The 23,646-nt window shown below is 45.3% G+C and overlaps 1 protein-coding gene across 4 annotated transcripts in view; it reads left to right on the forward strand.

The window, feature by feature from the left end:
- Positions 1–23,646, forward strand: part of PPP6R1 (protein phosphatase 6 regulatory subunit 1) — a 1,178,344-nt gene that overhangs the window by 655,080 nt on the left and 499,618 nt on the right. For all 4 annotated transcript variants that reach the window (XM_086930305.1, XM_086930304.1, XM_086930307.1 and 1 more), the window contains exons 14-15: positions 22,255–22,344; positions 22,426–22,523. In XM_086930305.1, coding sequence (XP_086786431.1) covers positions 22,255–22,344; positions 22,426–22,523 — 188 coding nt within the window. The remainder of the gene's footprint in view (positions 1–22,254; positions 22,345–22,425; positions 22,524–23,646) is intronic.

Genomic DNA, 23,646 nt, shown 5'->3' on the forward strand with positions numbered 1-23,646 from the left:
AAACTGTCGTAACGTAACAGACAGTTTCTGGAGGTCGGTTTGAAATGTGTGGTGCTTTTTAACCTTCCATCCTCACTGTAGATATTTAAGTCGAGAAAAACCATTGATGTATTTGAGAAGGTGCTTGTGAATTTTAGGTAATCATTCTGGGTATTCAACCAGGTTACAAAATTCACTGCGCTGATGACATCGCCGTTCCAGATGATGAAAATGTCATCGATGTATCGTTTCCAGGTGACAATCTGGGGGCGGTAGGGGTTACTTTCATGAAGGATCTTGTGTTCCTCTAGGTGGTAGACGTAAAGTCCGGCTAGGCTCGGAGCAAAAGTACTACCCATGCTCGTTCCGTGGGTTTGTAGGTAGAGTACCTCCTTGTACTGGAAAAAATTGTCTTTGAGGGCCATGGTAATGCACTCTAGGACCAGACTTCTCGGTGTTTGGTATTTCCAAGTGTTACTGAAGAGTACTTCTTCGATGATCTGTAATGTCTCTTCATGGGGCAGGCTTGTGTATAAGCTTTCCACGTCTAAGCTTATCATTAGTTGCGTGGTTGGATCAAAGGTGGTATTTTCCAGCAGTTGTAATACCGATTTGGTGTCCTTCAGGTACGTATCTGTAGCCTGTACCATCGGTCTTAAAAAGGCATCTGAGAATTTCGATAGGGGTTCCAGGATGGATTCAATGCCGGAAACTATTGGTCTTCCAGGTGGATTGTCAATGTTCTTGTGTATTTTGGGGATACAATAAAAATACGGTATCCTAGGGGTCGGTTGTTGCAGGAATTCAGCTTCCTTTTTGCTGATCCAGTCGTGGGCAAGTCCTTCCTCCACCATCCCCCCAATCCGTGTTCTTAGTCGTTCTGTTGGATCACTCTCCAATCTTTTATAGTTCCGTTCGTCGGACAATAGACGTTGGCATTCTCCATCATATTTCTCAAGGGATTGCAGTACTATTGCTCCCCCCTTGTCAGCTGGTTTGATGACTAACTCGCTGTTAGCCGTTAATTCCCGGAGTGCTTGTTGTTCTTCTCCACTGGTATTGTGGAAGACATTCCTCCCTAGTGAGTTCAGTTTGTTGACCTCCGTTATCACTGCCTTCTCAAAGGTTAGAATCTCCATGGGGATACCTGAGTCAGGAGGGGTGAAAGTTGACTTTAGTCTCAGACCTGTGTCCGTCTTGTCTTCGGGTGAAGGTTTATCCTTAAAGAAAGCCTGTAGTTTCAGTTTCCTGAAAAAGTCTTGCAATTCTACATTGAGCTTGAAAATGTCAGGTTTCTGAGTGGGTACATACCCCAATCCTTTGTTTAGGACATTTTTCTGCATCGTTGTCAGAACAATGGGTGCGAGGTTCACCACTAGGTCCCCCTCTTGCTGGTTGATGGTTGGTTGGGTAGTGATCCCGTCATGCTCCGGGTCGTTCGGGCGTTGGGTTGTTCTTGATCTTCCCACATCACATTGTTCCCTTTCCGGTTCTTCCCTCGTGCGTTCTGGCGGGCCCCTAAAAAAGGCTGCTGGTTTCCTCCATACGGTTGTTGTTGTCCGTAGTAACCGTCATTATATTCCTGGTTCCACATTGGACCATAATGGAAGGGATTGAATTGCGGTGGGCCCATGAATTGTTGAAAATGGTTCGGTGGTTGATATCCCCGCCATCCCCTTTGTCTGGGGAACTGTTGGCGTCTTTGTCGCCATCCTCCCCTTCTTTGTCTGTTCCCTTTGTTTCCACTGGAATTGGAACCTGATGAGCCAGTGTCAGAGGTTTCACTGTCCGTGTCGCTGTAGTTGTTCTTTGAAACATAGTCCACTTTTGTGTAGGGATACGCACTCTCCGGGGTGAATTTGGCCACATCTTTGGTTAGTTTGTTAGTCTTGCTTTGTTTTAGGTTGAATTCGAACTCGGTCATCTGTTGATTTAATTCATCTAGTCTTATTTTGAGGTCTTCGGGTGATATATATGTTTTCAGTTGTATTTCAATTTTATTTATTTCGATTTTTAGTTCCTGGGTGATCCTGGCTGCTGTCTTTATTATTAGGACTAACCAATCTTTTGAGCAGTGCCAGGAGATCAGTGACCACTCTTTTTTAAAAATCATGTCATGTTGGAAGATTAATGGTTCGTTTTTCACAATCAGGCCCGGGGGTGCCATTTTGTTACGCAAGTACTGGGTCATAAACAGGCCATGTAATGCTGCTTTTATTTGGTTACGCCTGAGATTTAGTAGTTCGTTCCAATCGTTAGTTTGTGGGCCTGTATCCTGGTTGCACAAGCCCTCAAAAAGGTTGCTGTCTGCTAGAATTTTATCGATCTCATCCTCTGCAAAAGTTAGGCCATGTTCGTCTTCCATTGTGGGTGTACCGCTGACTTCTTTTTTATACCTAAGTGTGTGTACTTCGATGTGTGTGTTACTGTTATGTCTGAGGGGACAAAAAACTCCCGCAGCTGCGCGCTGCTTATAGACTATATTTAACAAAGAGGGGAGGTAGAGTATCAAGTAGGATTCCTACTCCACGGGCACTGTTACATAAACAAGAAGAATCCTACCACTTATTGGGAAGAAAGGTGAGGAAAGGAAGGGGGACACTCAGTGTTGTGTAAAATACCCCTCACACACCAACAGGCCCCTTGGTGTCATGCTTCATCATCGGGGTCTTCGCACCCCGCTAAGGGGATGCGGCACGCTACGACCTACGACTACGCGGGAGCGTTGACAATTCAGTCTATGTGTGGTGTGTGTTGAGTGCAAGTGAAAGGAATAGGATGTGAGTGGGAAGTGTAGTGAGAAAAAAAAAAAAATTAAAAAGGACCTGGCCAGTGGGTAAAAGGAAAAACTTTATTCTGTACCTCTGGCTGGTACTATTAAAAAAGTGCTAGATGGCGAGGTTTTGTGTCTTAGTAAGGGACAGAACCTCTGGTGTGCGTCGACATGTTTCGGTACATACGTACCTTCTTCAGGACGGGGCACAACTCCCAACCCTACTCACGTTTCTCTACAGAACAAGATTATTGTTCTAACTTTCCTAAAAAAGTGATTACATTTACTGAAGACAAATACAATGTGCCTACAGCGGTTTTACTTGAACATGTAGTTACATGTCCTGAAAAAAGAAAAAAGAGCGTTAGGTTTGGTTACCATATAGGTTGGCTCATACAGGTGCAGTCACCTGGAGCCCCAAACGGTTGTTTTAACCTGTAATGGGAAAAAAAGACATACAGAACACATGACACACAAACTCACACACACTTATGACAGACTTAGGGTTCAGTGTTTTCAAACATACTTATTGTATAAGCTGATTAAAGCCTCATGAGCAATTTCAGAACATCAGGGTAGGTAGGTAGGTGGATCCACAATCTATAGGAATAGAAGGGTGGAATCAATGTTGTTATCTCTACTCACTTGTTGGACTCTGTAATGTGCCCACAGAGTTTAAACTCCGTTTCAGTGAATACTCACGAAATCCGCCTTAGTCGGCCTCTTTCCTCCACCCTGTGTTGCTCCGTCGTAAATGATGTACGGCTGAGCTTGGTGGTATTTAAAGGTGGATGAAGTGCGTTCTCATTGGTTAATTAGTGGAAAGGCTCATGACCATGCAAGGGTGATAACCCTGTTGACGCCCCTTCCATGCATGTGATTTGTCACATGTACCATGCATATCACTGTCATTCGTTAATTACCGGGTTTTAACCTGTCCAAATATGGACTTTCCGCTTGTTAGCCACTCACACTCTGTTATTTCTGCTCGCGTTGGGGGCCCGTGTGATGCAGCCGCCGTTCTATTCCTCGCGCATGCGTGCTGCCGGGTCTCGAAAGTACCATTGCGCATACGCGCAGGCGAGACTTTGGCGTTCCAATGCGCATGCGCATTGGTCGAGTGTGGTTCGCGCATGCGCGCTTGCTATTTCGCCCGGTTGAGTCATTTTCATTATTTTTGGTAGTGCATTTTGGAAAAGCAACCAGGTGGAACACTGGGGTTTGTTGGATCATGTGGATCTGCTCTTATTGACATCACCACGGAGGTGGTACCATACAGTTTTTCGTGATAGTATGGTGTAGTTGACCATGCCTTCTCATGTCATTAATTCAGATGGTGGTACCCAATGTTGGTAATAGCGTCGCTATTTTGCCCGGTTATTCCTTCATTGCTATTCTCGATATTGCGTTGTGAGAGGGACCAAGTGGATCACTGGAGTTTTTGGTTCAGCTCCTTTTGAAATAGCCACGGAGGTACCGTTTGTAGTGATATTATGGGATGATTCGATCATACAATCATAAGTCATTTATTCAAACGTTGGCACCAATTGTTGGGCTAGCTCCTATGCCAACCAATTGTTATCCCTTATTTATATCCGGGGGTCTTTTAGGAGACTTGGCTCCATGGTATGTCATCATTAAGTCCGGTGACATGGGTTGCCAGGCGGAACACCCAACGTTGTTCCTTTTGGAACAGACCTGTCTCGGAGGGTAGTCGTTCTATGACGGTCCAACGGAGGTCGTTGACGCAGTGCTGATGTGACAAAAAATGTGTTGCCATCTTAGTTGTTGTCTTCTTACAGCGTATATTACTTTTGTGTTCCCCTATCCTTATCTTGACGGGGCGGGTGGTCATGCCTACATATTCTAGTCCGCATGGGCAGGTGACTAGGTAAATCACATTCCTTGTGTTGCAGTTAGTAAAGTGGCGTTGCTCCCATGTTGTGCCATTTCTGAAGTTTAGGTTTTTACTTTTTTGAGTTTGGTGGCAACAACTGCAATCCCCGCAGGGGAAGTGACCTTGTACAGCAGTTACATTGGGTCTTTCCATCTGGTTTGTCCGTGGTCTGGTATGGACCACAATGTCCTTTATGTTTCTGCCCCTTCGGTGCGCATGCATCGGTTTCTCAAATGATAAACCTCCACAGTTCAATATGCCCCAGTGTTTATCAATGACTTTTGACACCTGATTTGATATGGTGGAATAGGTTGTTACACAGATCGGCCTCTTGTTCGCTTCTTTTACATGAGGATTATCTTCTATGAGTGCCTCCCTATGATTGTTTTTAGCGCGCTTCATCGCTTTATCGATTGTTCTTGTGGGGTATTTCCTTTGTGCAAGTTTGGTTTTGAGATCTTTCGCTTGTCGGTTGAATTCACTCAACTCTGTACAATTTCTCCGGAGTCTCAGGAATTGCCCATAGGGTAGATTCTCCCTTAGGTGTCTTGGGTGGAAACTGTCGTAACGTAACAGACAGTTTCTGGAGGTCGGTTTGAAATGTGTGGTGCTTTTTAACCTTCCATCCTCACTGTAGATATTTAAGTCGAGAAAAACCATTGATGTATTTGAGAAGGTGCTTGTGAATTTTAGGTAATCATTCTGGGTATTCAACCAGGTTACAAAATTCACTGCGCTGATGACATCGCCGTTCCAGATGATGAAAATGTCATCGATGTATCGTTTCCAGGTGACAATCTGGGGGCGGTAGGGGTTACTTTCATGAAGGATCTTGTGTTCCTCTAGGTGGTAGACGTAAAGTCCGGCTAGGCTCGGAGCAAAAGTACTACCCATGCTCGTTCCGTGGGTTTGTAGGTAGAGTACCTCCTTGTACTGGAAAAAATTGTCTTTGAGGGCCATGGTAATGCACTCTAGGACCAGACTTCTCGGTGTTTGGTATTTCCAAGTGTTACTGAAGAGTACTTCTTCGATGATCTGTAATGTCTCTTCATGGGGCAGGCTTGTGTATAAGCTTTCCACGTCTAAGCTTATCATTAGTTGCGTGGTTGGATCAAAGGTGGTATTTTCCAGCAGTTGTAATACCGATTTGGTGTCCTTCAGGTACGTATCTGTAGCCTGTACCATCGGTCTTAAAAAGGCATCTGAGAATTTCGATAGGGGTTCCAGGATGGATCCAATGCCGGAAACTATTGGTCTTCCAGGTGGATTGTCAATGTTCTTGTGTATTTTGGGGATACAATAAAAATACGGTATCCTAGGGGTCGGTTGTTGCAGGAATTCAGCTTCCTTTTTGCTGATCCAGTCGTGGGCAAGTCCTTCCTCCACCATCCCCCCAATCCGTGTTCTTAGTCGTTCTGTTGGATCACTCTCCAATCTTTTATAGTTCCGTTCGTCGGACAATAGACGTTGGCATTCTCCATCATATTTCTCAAGGGATTGCAGTACTATTGCTCCCCCCTTGTCAGCTGGTTTGATGACTAACTCGCTGTTAGCCGTTAATTCCCGGAGTGCTTGTTGTTCTTCTCCACTGGTATTGTGGAAGACATTCCTCCCTAGTGAGTTCAGTTTGTTGACCTCCGTTATCACTGCCTTCTCAAAGGTTAGAATCTCCATGGGGATACCTGAGTCAGGAGGGGTGAAAGTTGACTTTAGTCTCAGACCTGTGTCCGTCTTGTCTTCGGGTGAAGGTTTATCCTTAAAGAAAGCCTGTAGTTTCAGTTTCCTGAAAAAGTCTTGCAATTCTACATTGAGCTTGAAAATGTCAGGTTTCTGAGTGGGTACATACCCCAATCCTTTGTTTAGGACATTTTTCTGCATCGTTGTCAGAACAATGGGTGCGAGGTTCACCACTAGGTCCCCCTCTTGCTGGTTGATGGTTGGTTGGGTAGTGATCCCGTCATGCTCCGGGTCGTTCGGGCGTTGGGTTGTTCTTGATCTTCCCACATCACATTGTTCCCTTTCCGGTTCTTCCCTCGTGCGTTCTGGCGGGCCCCTAAAAAAGGCTGCTGGTTTCCTCCATACGGTTGTTGTTGTCCGTAGTAACCGTCATTATATTCCTGGTTCCACATTGGACCATAATGGAAGGGATTGAATTGCGGTGGGCCCATGAATTGTTGAAAATGGTTCGGTGGTTGATATCCCCGCCATCCCCTTTGTCTGGGGAACTGTTGGCGTCTTTGTCGCCATCCTCCCCTTCTTTGTCTGTTCCCTTTGTTTCCACTGGAATTGGAACCTGATGAGCCAGTGTCAGAGGTTTCACTGTCCGTGTCGCTGTAGTTGTTCTTTGAAACATAGTCCACTTTTGTGTAGGGATACGCACTCTCCGGGGTGAATTTGGCCACATCTTTGGTTAGTTTGTTAGTCTTGCTTTGTTTTAGGTTGAATTCGAACTCGGTCATCTGTTGATTTAATTCATCTAGTCTTATTTTGAGGTCTTCGGGTGATATATATGTTTTCAGTTGTATTTCAATTTTATTTATTTCGATTTTTAGTTCCTGGGTGATCCTGGCTGCTGTCTTTATTATTAGGACTAACCAATCTTTTGAGCAGTGCCAGGAGATCAGTGACCACTCTTTTTTAAAAATCATGTCATGTTGGAAGAGCACTCCGGGAATTAACGGCTAACAGCGAGTTAGTCATCAAACCAGCTGACAAGGGGGGAGCAATAGTACTGCAATCCCTTGAGAAATATGATGGAGAATGCCAACGTCTATTGTCCGACGAACGGAACTATAAAAGATTGGAGAGTGATCCAACAGAACGACTAAGAACACGGATTGGGGGGATGGTGGAGGAAGGACTTGCCCACGACTGGATCAGCAAAAAGGAAGCTGAATTCCTGCAACAACCGACCCCTAGGATACCGTATTTTTATTGTATCCCCAAAATACACAAGAACATTGACAATCCACCTGGAAGACCAATAGTTTCCGGCATTGGATCCATCCTGGAACCCCTATCGAAATTCTCAGATGCCTTTTTAAGACCGATGGTACAGGCTACAGATACGTACCTGAAGGACACCAAATCGGTATTACAACTGCTGGAAAATACCACCTTTGATCCAACCACGCAACTAATGATAAGCTTAGACGTGGAAAGCTTATACACAAGCCTGCCCCATGAAGAGACATTACAGATCATCGAAGAAGTACTCTTCAGTAACACTTGGAAATACCAAACACCGAGAAGTCTGGTCCTAGAGTGCATTACCATGGCCCTCAAAGACAATTTTTTCCAGTACAAGGAGGTACTCTACCTACAAACCCACGGAACGAGCATGGGTAGTACTTTTGCTCCGAGCCTAGCCGGACTTTACGTCTACCACCTAGAGGAACACAAGATCCTTCATGAAAGTAACCCCTACCGCCCCCAGATTGTCACCTGGAAACGATACATCGATGACATTTTCATCATCTGGAACGGCGATGTCATCAGCGCAGTGAATTTTGTAACCTGGTTGAATACCCAGAATGATTACCTAAAATTCACAAGCACCTTCTCAAATACATCAATGGTTTTTCTCGACTTAAATATCTACAGTGAGGATGGAAGGTTAAAAAGCACCACACATTTCAAACCGACCTCCAGAAACTGTCTGTTACGTTACGACAGTTTCCACCCAAGACACCTAAGGGAGAATCTACCCTATGGGCAATTCCTGAGACTCCGGAGAAATTGTACAGAGTTGAGTGAATTCAACCGACAAGCGAAAGATCTCAAAACCAAACTTGCACAAAGGAAATACCCCACAAGAACAATCGATAAAGCGATGAAGCGCGCTAAAAACAATCATAGGGAGGCACTCATAGAAGATAATCCTCATGTAAAAGAAGCGAACAAGAGGCCGATCTGTGTAACAACCTATTCCACCATATCAAATCAGGTGTCAAAAGTCATTGATAAACACTGGGGCATATTGAACTGTGGAGGTTTATCATTTGAGAAACCGATGCATGCGCACCGAAGGGGCAGAAACATAAAGGACATTGTGGTCCATACCAGACCACGGACAAACCAGATGGAAAGACCCAATGTAACTGCTGTACAAGGTCACTTCCCCTGCGGGGATTGCAGTTGTTGCCACCAAACTCAAAAAAGTAAAAACCTAAACTTCAGAAATGGCACAACATGGGAGCAACGCCACTTTACTAACTGCAACACAAGGAATGTGATTTACCTAGTCACCTGCCCATGCGGACTAGAATATGTAGGCATGACCACCCGCCCCGTCAAGATAAGGATAGGGGAACACAAAAGTAATATACGCTGTAAGAAGACAACAACTAAGATGGCAACACATTTTTTGTCACATCAGCACTGCGTCAACGACCTCCGTTGGACCGTCATAGAACGACTACCCTCCGAGACAGGTCTGTTCCAAAAGGAACAACGTTGGGTGTTCCGCCTGGCAACCCATGTCACCGGACTTAATGATGACATACCATGGAGCCAAGTCTCCTAAAAGACCCCCGGATATAAATAAGGGATAACAATTGGTTGGCATAGGAGCTAGCCCAACAATTGGTGCCAACGTTTGAATAAATGACTTATGATTGTATGATCGAATCATCCCATAATATCACTACAAACGGTACCTCCGTGGCTATTTCAAAAGGAGCTGAACCAAAAACTCCAGTGATCCACTTGGTCCCTCTCACAACGCAATATCGAGAATAGCAATGAAGGAATAACCGGGCAAAATAGCGACGCTATTACCAACATTGGGTACCACCATCTGAATTAATGACATGAGAAGGCATGGTCAACTACACCATACTATCACGAAAAACTGTATGGTACCACCTCCGTGGTGATGTCAATAAGAGCAGATCCACATGATCCAACAAACCCCAGTGTTCCACCTGGTTGCTTTTCCAAAATGCACTACCAAAAATAATGAAAATGACTCAACCGGGCGAAATAGCAAGCGCGCATGCGCGAACCACACTCGACCAATGCGCATGCGCATTGGAACGCCAAAGTCTCGCCTGCGCGTATGCGCAATGGTACTTTCGAGACCCGGCAGCACGCATGCGCGAGGAATAGAACGGCGGCTGCATCACACGGGCCCCCAACGCGAGCAGAAATAACAGAGTGTGAGTGGCTAACAAGCGGAAAGTCCATATTTGGACAGGTTAAAACCCGGTAATTAACGAATGACAGTGATATGCATGGTACATGTGACAAATCACATGCATGGAAGGGGCGTCAACAGGGTTATCACCCTTGCATGGTCATGAGCCTTTCCACTAATTAACCAATGAGAACGCACTTCATCCACCTTTAAATACCACCAAGCTCAGCCGTACATCATTTACGACGGAGCAACACAGGGTGGAGGAAAGAGGCCGACTAAGGCGGATTTCGTGAGTATTCACTGAAACGGAGTTTAAACTCTGTGGGCACATTACAGAGTCCAACAAGTGAGTAGAGATAACAACATTGATTCCACCCTTCTATTCCTATAGATTGTGGATCCACCTACCTACCTACCCTGATGTTCTGAAATTGCTCATGAGGCTTTAATCAGCTTATACAATAAGTATGTTTGAAAACACTGAACCCTAAGTCTGTCATAAGTGTGTGTGAGTTTGTGTGTCATGTGTTCTGTATGTCTTTTTTTCCCATTACAGGTTAAAACAACCGTTTGGGGCTCCAGGTGACTGCACCTGTATGAGCCAACCTATATGGTAACCAAACCTAACGCTCTTTTTTCTTTTTTCAGGACATGTAACTACATGTTCAAGTAAAACCGCTGTAGGCACATTGTATTTGTCTTCAGTAAATGTAATCACTTTTTTAGGAAAGTTAGAACAATAATCTTGTTCTGTAGAGAAACGTGAGTAGGGTTGGGAGTTGTGCCCCGTCCTGAAGAAGGTACGTATGTACCGAAACATGTCGACGCACACCAGAGGTTCTGTCCCTTACTAAGACACAAAACCTCGCCATCTAGCACTTTTTTAATAGTACCAGCCAGAGGTACAGAATAAAGTTTTTCCTTTTACCCACTGGCCAGGTCCTTTTTAATTTTTTTTTTTTTTCTCACTACACTTCCCACTCACATCCTATTCCTTTCACTTGCACTCAACACACACCACACATAGACTGAATTGTCAACGCTCCCGCGTAGTCGTAGGTCGTAGCGTGCCGCATCCCCTTAGCGGGGTGCGAAGACCCCGATGATGAAGCATGACACCAAGGGGCCTGTTGGTGTGTGAGGGGTATTTTACACAACACTGAGTGTCCCCCTTCCTTTCCTCACCTTTCTTCCCAATAAGTGGTAGGATTCTTCTTGTTTATGTAACAGTGCCCGTGGAGTAGGAATCCTACTTGATACTCTACCTCCCCTCTTTGTTAAATATAGTCTATAAGCAGCGCGCAGCTGCGGGAGTTTTTTGTCCCCTCAGACATAACAGTAACACACACATCGAAGTACACACACTTAGGTATAAAAAAGAAGTCAGCGGTACACCCACAATGGAAGACGAACATGGCCTAACTTTTGCAGAGGATGAGATCGATAAAATTCTAGCAGACAGCAACCTTTTTGAGGGCTTGTGCAACCAGGATACAGGCCCACAAACTAACGATTGGAACGAACTACTAAATCTCAGGCGTAACCAAATAAAAGCAGCATTACATGGCCTGTTTATGACCCAGTACTTGCGTAACAAAATGGCACCCCCGGGCCTGATTGTGAAAAACGAACCATTAATCTTCCAACATGACATGATTTTTAAAAAAGAGTGGTCACTGATCTCCTGGCACTGCTCAAAAGATTGGTTAGTCCTAATAATAAAGACAGCAGCCAGGATCACCCAGGAACTAAAAATCGAAATAAATAAAATTGAAATACAACTGAAAACATATATATCACCCGAAGACCTCAAAATAAGACTAGATGAATTAAATCAACAGATGACCGAGTTCGAATTCAACCTAAAACAAAGCAAGACTAACAAACTAACCAAAGATGTGGCCAAATTCACCCCGGAGAGTGCGTATCCCTACACAAAAGTGGACTATGTTTCAAAGAACAACTACAGCGACACGGACAGTGAAACCTCTGACACTGGCTCATCAGGTTCCAATTCCAGTGGAAACAAAGGGAACAGACAAAGAAGGGGAGGATGGCGACAAAGACGCCAACAGTTCCCCAGACAAAGGGGATGGCGGGGATATCAACCACCGAACCATTTTCAACAATTCATGGGCCCACCGCAATTCAATCCCTTCCATTATGGTCCAATGTGGAACCAGGAATATAATGACGGTTACTACGGACAACAACAACCGTATGGAGGAAACCAGCAGCCTTTTTTAGGGGCCCGCCAGAACGCACGAGGGAAGAACCGGAAAGGGAACAATGTGATGTGGGAAGATCAAGAACAACCCAACGCCCGAACGACCCGGAGCATGACGGGATCACTACCCAACCAACCATCAACCAGCAAGAGGGGGACCTAGTGGTGAACCTCGCACCCATTGTTCTGACAACGATGCAGAAAAATGTCCTAAACAAAGGATTGGGGTATGTACCCACTCAGAAACCTGACATTTTCAAGCTCAATGTAGAATTGCAAGACTTTTTCAGGAAACTGAAACTACAGGCTTTCTTTAAGGATAAACCTTCACCCGAAGACAAGACGGACACAGGTCTGAGACTAAAGTCAACTTTCACCCCTCCTGACTCAGGTATCCCCATGGAGATTCTAACCTTTGAGAAGGCAGTGATAACGGAGGTCAACAAACTGAACTCACTAGGGAGGAATGTCTTCCACAATACCAGTGGAGAAGAACAACAAGCACTCCGGGAATTAACGGCTAACAGCGAGTTAGTCATCAAACCAGCTGACAAGGGGGGAGCAATAGTACTGCAATCCCTTGAGAAATATGATGGAGAATGCCAACGTCTATTGTCCGACGAACGGAACTATAAAAGATTGGAGAGTGATCCAACAGAACGACTAAGAACACGGATTGGGGGGATGGTGGAGGAAGGACTTGCCCACGACTGGATCAGCAAAAAGGAAGCTGAATTCCTGCAACAACCGACCCCTAGGATACCGTATTTTTATTGTATCCCCAAAATACACAAGAACATTGACAATCCACCTGGAAGACCAATAGTTTCCGGCATTGGATCCATCCTGGAACCCCTATCGAAATTCTCAGATGCCTTTTTAAGACCGATGGTACAGGCTACAGATACGTACCTGAAGGACACCAAATCGGTATTACAACTGCTGGAAAATACCACCTTTGATCCAACCACGCAACTAATGATAAGCTTAGACGTGGAAAGCTTATACACAAGCCTGCCCCATGAAGAGACATTACAGATCATCGAAGAAGTACTCTTCAGTAACACTTGGAAATACCAAACACCGAGAAGTCTGGTCCTAGAGTGCATTACCATGGCCCTCAAAGACAATTTTTTCCAGTACAAGGAGGTACTCTACCTACAAACCCACGGAACGAGCATGGGTAGTACTTTTGCTCCGAGCCTAGCCGGACTTTACGTCTACCACCTAGAGGAACACAAGATCCTTCATGAAAGTAACCCCTACCGCCCCCAGATTGTCACCTGGAAACGATACATCGATGACATTTTCATCATCTGGAACGGCGATGTCATCAGCGCAGTGAATTTTGTAACCTGGTTGAATACCCAGAATGATTACCTAAAATTCACAAGCACCTTCTCAAATACATCAATGGTTTTTCTCGACTTAAATATCTACAGTGAGGATGGAAGGTTAAAAAGCACCACACATTTCAAACCGACCTCCAGAAACTGTCTGTTACGTTACGACAGTTTCCACCCAAGACACCTAAGGGAGAATCTACCCTATGGGCAATTCCTGAGACTCCGGAGAAATTGTACAGAGTTGAGTGAATTCAACCGACAAGCGAAAGATCTCAAAACCAAACTTGCACAAAGGAAATACCCCACAAGAACAATCGATAAAGCGATGAAGCGCGCTAAAAACAATCATAGGGAGGCACTCATAGAAGATAATCCTCATGTAAAAGAAGCGAACAAGAGGCCGATCTGTGTAACAACCTATTCCACCATATCAAATCAGGTGTCAAAAGTCATTGATAAACACTGGGGCATATTGAACTGTGGAGGTTTATCATTTGAGAAACCGATGCATGCGCACCGAAGGGGCAGAAACATAAAGGACATTGTGGTCCATACCAGACCACGGACAAACCAGATGGAAAGACCCAATGTAACTGCTGTACAAGGTCACTTCCCCTGCGGGGATTGCAGTTGTTGCCACCAAACTCAAAAAAGTAAAAACCTAAACTTCAGAAATGGCACAACATGGGAGCAACGCCACTTTACTAACTGCAACACAAGGAATGTGATTTACCTAGTCACCTGCCCATGCGGACTAGAATATGTAGGCATGACCACCCGCCCCGTCAAGATAAGGATAGGGGAACACAAAAGTAATATACGCTGTAAGAAGACAACAACTAAGATGGCAACACATTTTTTGTCACATCAGCACTGCGTCAACGACCTCCGTTGGACCGTCATAGAACGACTACCCTCCGAGACAGGTCTGTTCCAAAAGGAACAACGTTGGGTGTTCCGCCTGGCAACCCATGTCACCGGACTTAATGATGACATACCATGGAGCCAAGTCTCCTAAAAGACCCCCGGATATAAATAAGGGATAACAATTGGTTGGCATAGGAGCTAGCCCAACAATTGGTGCCAACGTTTGAATAAATGACTTATGATTGTATGATCGAATCATCCCATAATATCACTACAAACGGTACCTCCGTGGCTATTTCAAAAGGAGCTGAACCAAAAACTCCAGTGATCCACTTGGTCCCTCTCACAACGCAATATCGAGAATAGCAATGAAGGAATAACCGGGCAAAATAGCGACGCTATTACCAACATTGGGTACCACCATCTGAATTAATGACATGAGAAGGCATGGTCAACTACACCATACTATCACGAAAAACTGTATGGTACCACCTCCGTGGTGATGTCAATAAGAGCAGATCCACATGATCCAACAAACCCCAGTGTTCCACCTGGTTGCTTTTCCAAAATGCACTACCAAAAATAATGAAAATGACTCAACCGGGCGAAATAGCAAGCGCGCATGCGCGAACCACACTCGACCAATGCGCATGCGCATTGGAACGCCAAAGTCTCGCCTGCGCGTATGCGCAATGGTACTTTCGAGACCCGGCAGCACGCATGCGCGAGGAATAGAACGGCGGCTGCATCACACGGGCCCCCAACGCGAGCAGAAATAACAGAGTGTGAGTGGCTAACAAGCGGAAAGTCCATATTTGGACAGGTTAAAACCCGGTAATTAACGAATGACAGTGATATGCATGGTACATGTGACAAATCACATGCATGGAAGGGGCGTCAACAGGGTTATCACCCTTGCATGGTCATGAGCCTTTCCACTAATTAACCAATGAGAACGCACTTCATCCACCTTTAAATACCACCAAGCTCAGCCGTACATCATTTACGACGGAGCAACACAGGGTGGAGGAAAGAGGCCGACTAAGGCGGATTTCGTGAGTATTCACTGAAACGGAGTTTAAACTCTGTGGGCACATTACAGAGTCCAACAAGTGAGTAGAGATAACAACATTGATTCCACCCTTCTATTCCTATAGATTGTGGATCCACCTACCTACCTACCCTGATGTTCTGAAATTGCTCATGAGGCTTTAATCAGCTTATACAATAAGTATGTTTGAAAACACTGAACCCTAAGTCTGTCATAAGTGTGTGTGAGTTTGTGTGTCATGTGTTCTGTATGTCTTTTTTTCCCATTACAGGTTAAAACAACCGTTTGGGGCTCCAGGTGACTGCACCTGTATGAGCCAACCTATATGGTAACCAAACCTAACGCTCTTTTTTCTTTTTTCAGGACATGTAACTACATGTTCAAGTAAAACCGCTGTAGGCACATTGTATTTGTCTTCAGTAAATGTAATCACTTTTTTAGGAAAGTTAGAACAATAATCTTGTTCTGTAGAGAAACGTGAGTAGGGTTGGGAGTTGTGCCCCGTCCTGAAGAAGGTACGTATGTACCGAAACATGTCGACGCACACCAGAGGTTCTGTCCCTTACTAAGACACAAAACCTCGCCATCTAGCACTTTTTTAATAGTACCAGCCAGAGGTACAGAATAAAGTTTTTCCTTTTACCCACTGGCCAGGTCCTTTTTAATTTTTTTTTTTTTTTTTTTTCTCACTACACTTCCCACTCACATCCTATTCCTTTCACTTGCACTCAACACACACCACACATAGACTGAATTGTCAACGCTCCCGCGTAGTCGTAGGTCGTAGCGTGCCGCATCCCCTTAGCGGGGTGCGAAGACCCCGATGATGAAGCATGACACCAAGGGGCCTGTTGGTGTGTGAGGGGTATTTTACACAACACTGAGTGTCCCCCTTCCTTTCCTCACCTTTCTTCCCAATAAGTGGTAGGATTCTTCTTGTTTATGTAACAGTGCCCGTGGAGTAGGAATCCTACTTGATACTCTACCTCCCCTCTTTGTTAAATATAATATATGATTCCAATAGTTCAGCCTCTATCCTGGAATTCGGTTAGACTGACTCTGAGGCTGTTGGGCCTCATGGCCTCCTGCATCCTGTTGGTAAGACACGCCAGATGGCGTATGTGGGCTCTTCAGTGGGACTTGAAGTTCCAATGGGCACAGCATCGGGGGCATCTCACCGACGTGCTTTAGATCTTGGAAGGCACTACAAAGGATCTGCAGTGGTGGTTAACGAACCGTGATTGGGTCAACGGCAGACCTCTTGCCTTCACTAAGCAGAACTCGCAGTTGTGGCAGATGCTTCTCTTCTGGGATGGGGCTGTGATCTGGGAAAGGTGGAGATCAGACTTGTCTCCAGCGGACACAGGGCTCCACATAAACTTATTGGAGCTCAGAGCGATTCGGTTGGCATTGAAAGCATTTCTTTCCTCTGTCAAAGGTAAGTTAGTGCAGGTGTTCACCGACAACACCACCGCCAAGTGGTACTACAACAAAGAGGGCGGGGCAGGGTCGTGGACCCTTTGTCGAGATGCTCTTCATCTCTGGACATGGGTGGAACAGCAGGGCATAACCCTGTTGGTTCAACAACTGGTAGGTTCTCTGAACACCAGGATGTACAAACGCAGCTGTTGATGCCTAGCGGATCATGAGTAGAGTCTCCAGTTGGAGGTGGTGCAAGGTCTGTTGCAGCAGTGGCGAGAACCTTGGTTAGATCGGTTTGCCTCCGAAGAGAAAGCGCGGTGTCAGTGGTACTGTGTGCTGGAGTTTCCACGGCATCTATCAATCTGCGACACCTTTCGTCACAATCAGATCTCAGGTCTGTTGTATGCCTTTCCGCCCATACCACTCCTGCCCAGGATTCTGAAGAAGATCAGGAACAACCAGGCCCAAGTCATTCGCGTGGCCCCGTCTGGGCGAAGAGAGTCTGGTATCCAGAGCTTCTGAGAATGAGTATCGATCCTCCGAGCAGGCTGCCCCTTCATGAGTATCTTCTGTTCCAGCAGCAGGGGAAGGTTCTCCACCTGAAACTGTCAATTATGTGCCTCTACAGGTGGTGATTGAGCAGCGGCAGTTGATAGCTTTTTACCTTCCTCCTGAAGTCTGTAACATTATTCTGGTGGCCCTTCACTAAGATGGTATATACCTGCCAGTGGCAGAAATATGTGTTCTACTTTAAAGAAAGGTCTATTGACCCTGTTTCTGCTTCCTTCTACTGTCCTTTTATTCATTCTAACCCTTGCCCAGCAGGGCCCTGCTTTGGGAACTCTCAAGGATTACCTTTCTGCTATGTCTGCTTTCTTGCTGCTGCCATAGCAGCCATCTCTCTCCAAGTCTCCAATTGTAAATAAATTTCTAAAAGGGCTGGCTTACTTATTTACACCTATGCCATGCCACAGTGGTACTTAAATTTGGTCCATCCCTATGTAATGTGTGCTCCTTTTGAGCCTTTGCGCAATTGTCCCCTCTGGCTGTTGTCCATCAAAACAGCCTTCTTGGTGGTGAACACATCTGCCCAGAGGATAAGTGAGTTGCAGGCGTTATCTTGCTCGCCTCCTGATCTTATGTCCTTTCTGGGCAAGGTGGTGCTTTGTACCAGAGCATCCTTTTTGCCAAAGGTTATGACCCCATTCCATCTGGGTCAATCCATCACTTTGCCCACTTCCTTGCCCCCCCACATCCCTCTAACGAAGAGGAGCGTCTTCACCGACTGGACATAAAGAGCATTGTCGTTCTACATTGACCGCACAAAAGAGTGCCGGGTAGATGACTAACTCTTTGTGGGGTACATGGGAGCATAGACTGGAAGGGCAGTGCAGAAAAGGACCATCTCTCACTGGGTCGTTCTTTGCATCAAAATCTGTTACGCCTTGGCAAATAGAAGCCCCCTGAGGGATTGAGCGCCCATTCCACCAGGGGAAAGGCTGTGACTACAGCCTTGGCTCGGGGTGTCCCAGTCTAAGACATCTGTCAGACAGCGACTTGGGCTTCTTTGCACACGTTCCCAAAATATTACTGCCTTGATGGTCAAGTATGTAGGGACAGACGTTTTGCCTGTTCAGACCTACAGGACTTCTTAGTTTAGGATGTGAGTCCGCAACCCACACCGGGATGGTATGAATCTAGTATCTAATTCAAAGGTAAGGAACCTGCAGCTAGAAGTCTCTATCAGATGAACAAGTTACTTACCTTTGGTAATGCATTATCTGGTAGAGACACTGTCTAGCTGCAGACTCCTTACAGCCCCACCCATGCCTCCCTGCTTTGTGGAGTGAAATTATAGGACTAGGTTTTTCCCCCTCTTTCAGGGCCCTAGTTTTGCGCACAACCTTGTCAGTTGCTTCGTGGCTCTGAGCTTCTGGCATGGAAAAGCGAAAAGTACTGACGTCCGCGCGCCATCATAAGACGCCAGCGATGCCGACTACATCAGGCGGAGTCGAATTGAGCCATCTGACATCACGTACAAGGGATATTGCTCAGCAAAAGATTCTGAATCCAGCCGGATGTTTAGGAAATTAAAAGGTAAGGAATCTTTAGATAGATAATCTCTACCAGATAATACGTTATTGAGGGTAAGTAACAGGTTCGCCTGCAGTACAATCAAAAAAATTTGATTTGAAAGGGAACTTTCTCAAACTGGTTCAAGAGCTTTAGACCGTACATAGAACTCTAGTTTGATAGCGATTTCTAACTGCAGATGTGGGATTGGATCTGGAAATTTTTCATGAGCAGTACCCTGCGTGCTGGTAGGTGATGTTCTTTGGCTCTGCGTGGCTACGTCTGTGTCATCTGCACCGAAAGTAATGAGCATGGTGCCTATATTGGTGCTACCTCCACTCACTGGCATCCGTTCTTTAGTTTCTCCACCTGTCAGCGCAGAGCTGGAGAAGAGCTAACCCCAGTCTTTATTGACTGACTTTTCTCCTGGTGCAACGAGTATATCAGAAAAGCTGGTTTCAAGCCGTGTGGTGTCTGTCACCAACAGTTGTTGTTGACAAACCCACATGTGGTGAGAATCTGGTGTTTGGAGTGTGACTACGAGGCCAAGACCTGTGTTGATTGCTGCACCAGGCACCCGAAGGCCTTGAGGGAGCAGTCCCTCAAACTCCTCTCCACCAGGATGCTCATGATGGATGAGGATGAGCTATTCCGCCACCCACCTCGCAGCTCTCAAACCCCTTTAGTATGCCCTCCGACCGTCATGGGAATCCAGTGGGGGGCAGGATATGCTTTCACCTGCACCACTGGCGGTCAATAATATCGGACCGTTTGGTTTTGAAGCTTTCTAAAGTGGCTACTTTTCAGGCCCTTTATGACACCCCCATCCCCCTACTGATGTCACATGCTTACAAGAAGCTAACAGAGGACCATCTCTCCTTGCTTCGTCAGGAGCTGTGAGCTGTGTTGGCCAAGAGAGCTATAGACAATGTGCTGGCATAAGAAGTGGTGTGTGGTTGCTATTCCGGGTGCTTTTTTGGTGCCCAGGAAGGACAGGGGCTTTGTCCTTTTTTTAGATATGCACCTCCTCAATCTCTTCCTGAAGAATGAAAAATTTGAAATGCTCACTCTCACATAAGTCCTCTCTACCATGGACCCAGAAGACTGAATGGTATCGCTGGACTTGCAGAATGCTTACTTTCCCATTCCCTTTTTTGCCTGCCTACAGGTTTACGGTAGGCCAAGAGCACTTTGTTTACAGTGCTCCCCTTTGACCTTCGTAACCTTGCAAGCAGCCTTCGCCTTGTTTGTTCACAAAAGTTCTGGGTATTCAAAATCAACTTTCTCGCTGAGCACTCAAATTAATATTCTTATTTCAGAGTTCAATCAACTGTAATAGTAATTACAAGTCCATTTCCAAACTCTGCAGAGTGTGTTAAGAATTGAGAAATTTGGAGTCCATAAATAAAGTGGATCAACACCACGTTTACTAAAGAACTCTGGTGTCTGACTTGGAAACGGATTGGAAATGGACTTGTAATTACTATTCCAGTTGATTGAACTCTGAAATAAGATAATATTAATTTGAGTGCTCAGCGAGAAATTTTGATTTTGAATACCCAGAGCTTTTGTTCAAGGGAACCTGGGGGAGTGAGGTGACCTTCCCTGTCTTGCTTTCGAGCACCTGTTGTGATTTGCAAAATTCTCACTCAAGCCAAAATTCTTGCAGTGCGCCCATCTTTTGCCCTGTTACCTCAATTTCACTTGTATTTGTTCACAAAAGTGGTGGTGGTTGCAGCTCATCTGCGGAGGTCAGGGATTCCAGTCTTTCCCTTCATCGACAATTGGCTGTTAAAGGTGGGCTCGCCCCAGGCAGTGTTCTGCCACCTTCAGACTGCGGCAAAGCTTCTGTACTCACCTGGGTTCATTCTGAAGTCACACCTGACTCCCTCTCAGATGCCCCCTTTCTTCTGAGCTGTTCTGGACACAGAGGTTTCAGGTTTATCCTCCGGAGTTTCGAGTGGTCGATATTCAGGCTAGGATACCGATCTTTCTGCCTTTATCCTAGATTTTGGTGAGACTAACTCTGACTCTTCTGGGCCTCATGACCTCCTGCATGTTAATTGTGGCACATGCCCACTGGCATATGAGGCCTCTGCAGTGGGGCCTGAAGTTCCTGTGGCCACAGCATCAGGGGATTCTATCTGACTTGGTCTGGATCCTGGAGGGAACCCAAAAAGACCTGCATCTAACGAACCATGATTGGGTCTGTGGCAGACCCTCTCCTTTCTCCACCCAGAGTTGACTGTGGTGACAGATGCATTATTCACATTAGCTTGCGCAATATCCATATTGGATATCTGTTAGCAGTGTAATCCCGTTCGGTCCTATAGAACTTTTTAGTATAATCTGTGTCGCAGACCCACCTCTGGGAAAGTTTTGCTTGGATGATGGACGGAGCCCTAAAACTTTGCAGACACTCATCCCCCAATCACAGATCTGGATTGAATCCATCATCGGTCTTTAGCTCACTTCACAACCCCGCTCTCGAAGTCTCTCCTGGGCCCGCTCTGGAGGTTGCTCAACACGTTAGTTACCTCTGGTAACGCCTTATTTGGTACAGACTCTACCAAGCCACAGACCTATTACCGACCCATCCAACCTCCCCTCTCTGCAAGCAGATTCTTAGTGAAGGGCTTTTCCCCTTTTAAGGTCCCTAGTTTGACGCACCAGTAGTGCTTGTTCTTCGTGGCTCTGTGCTTCTGGCAGAAAAGTTGCATAAAGAAACCGACTTCAGTGCACTGGTTGTGGCGCCTATCTAGGCTGCACACATGTCCATTCTGGTGTGGACGCTGCCGCCGAAGCTACACAGAGCCAAACAACGTCACCTACCGGTATGCTGGGGATACTGCTCCTGAAAATGTTTCAGATCCAGTCTAGATTATTCTAATGTAAGGAAGCTGCAGCTAGATAGTCTGTACCAGGTAATGTGTTACTGAAGCTAAGTGACTTGTTCGTCTAGAAAATAAGAACAAAAGTGGGAGCCAAACCACCTCTCTTTGTTCCAAACTGCTCCACTGACAGAAGAACATTGTTCTCTGCAGAGTACCAAAAGTTCACTGGGAGACCAGGGTTGATGTCTGCATGCTAGTCAGTCTCCAGAAATGGCAGGACATCATCCAGAGGTGGCAGGACATCACCATGTGTTGGCACAACTTGCTGGAATAGCTGTGTGTATGTCTAGCATCTAGAAGCCTGCCTGCTTGCTCAAAAAGGGAACACGAGGCTGACTGTTATCAGAAGCATTAGAGGGTCTGTTCTTTAACTTTCTATTTATTCACCATATAGGCAGGGCAACTGACACATATTATTGTTTTGTCAATAACATCTCGTGTTTGAGATCTCCCAGTCTTATGTTTGAGATGTTCTGTTGCTGGTACTTTGCCTGCTCTTGTTTTGGTTTGGTTTGCTGACATGCGAAGAGCATATTTTTTAATTTATTGAAGAAGGTTTTATTTCTACGTTGACATCTCTTCTAGGTAACCACCCACAACCTACATTCCTCCAGCGATGATGAGGAGAATGACCTAAAGGAGTTCAGCTTCCCACAGGAGGCCTCCCTTCAACAGGTGGGCACAGCACTAATCTTTTCAAAAGTTCTTCTTTTGAGTGTGCTGCATTTGATAAACAGCATTTCTTCTCATTGGCAGGCTTTTATGGACTACCAGATGCAACAGATGACATCCACCTTCATTGACCACTTTGGCTTCAATGATGAAGAGTTCGGTGAGCAAGAGGAGAGTGTCAAGTTAGTATTTCTTTCCCGTTTACCTTCCCAAACTCATGTATTGGGTTAGTGCTTTTTTTGTTTGTGCAAGACAATAACCCTCTCTGCCTATTTCAAGATGGAAAGCTTTTGAGTGCAACATAAGGAGTTCAAAGATGAACCTGTTTATGGACAGCGAAGTGTGAGCAAGTTGTGTGCTTGTAGAAAAGAACACCTGATGTTGCCCTTTTAGTATAAATAAGTCTGGACAGGCATGGTGTTGCCAGAACGTTTAATGTGATTCATTCTCCACAGTTATTGATACATACTGTTTACTTTGTATTGGCATTTTATAATCTGGTTAAATAAAAATGATTTGGTTGGTGACCAGAGGGAACTAGTTATTATCCAATAGCTACAGAGATTTCTGTGCAAGAGTTTTTGTAGTTTGTTTACCTTCAGAGAGTAATTGCCATACAAAAGGAGTCATGACATGCAAAAGTCTTAGATAAAACATAAAATATAGCACTGAAGTTATAGAACAGAAGCCATCAAAGATAAACCACTGTAGCCTACAGCTAAATATAAAGTGGAGCTAGATATATCAGGGCCCCAATTTCCCACTCTACCACTTAATAGACTTAACCTCTTACACAACCAACATCTAGTTGGTGTCAATGTGCATTCTTAGTGGTTGTGGGTAGGGCCGCCTTTCCTATTATTTTGAGTAATTTGTAGACCTGCATACATGGGATACAATCACCAAAACTTTAATGAAAGAGCAGCGATTTCAAGTATAATGAAATATCACAATAACGGAAATTAGAGAATTTTTGTGTTGAACATGAGGATATCATACATTTTTTCATTGTTGAAGTTGCTTTTATTCCAGTTCTCGACCTCTGTTCTTGATTTTGAAAGCTATTACGTGTTTCACCCCTCGCACAGTGCGCAGTTGTTCTTATTACAAATACTATGGGCTCATGTAAAAAGAATTGCAGTGGCAAATATACATTTCCAGAATATTGGGAGGAGAGATGGGGGGTGGTATTTTCCTTTTCCGCAGTGGGTTGGGCGGGAGGTTCGGGGGGGGATATTTTCCTTTTCCGGTTTATCAGGATGGGGATGTTGCAGTTTGTTTAGGCATCAATTCTTAGGTAAATTA

The sequence above is a fragment of the Lissotriton vulgaris genome, chromosome 7 (assembly GCF_964263255.1).
Source record: "Lissotriton vulgaris chromosome 7, aLisVul1.2, whole genome shotgun sequence".
NCBI classification, from domain to species: Eukaryota; Metazoa; Chordata; class Amphibia; order Caudata; family Salamandridae; genus Lissotriton; species Lissotriton vulgaris.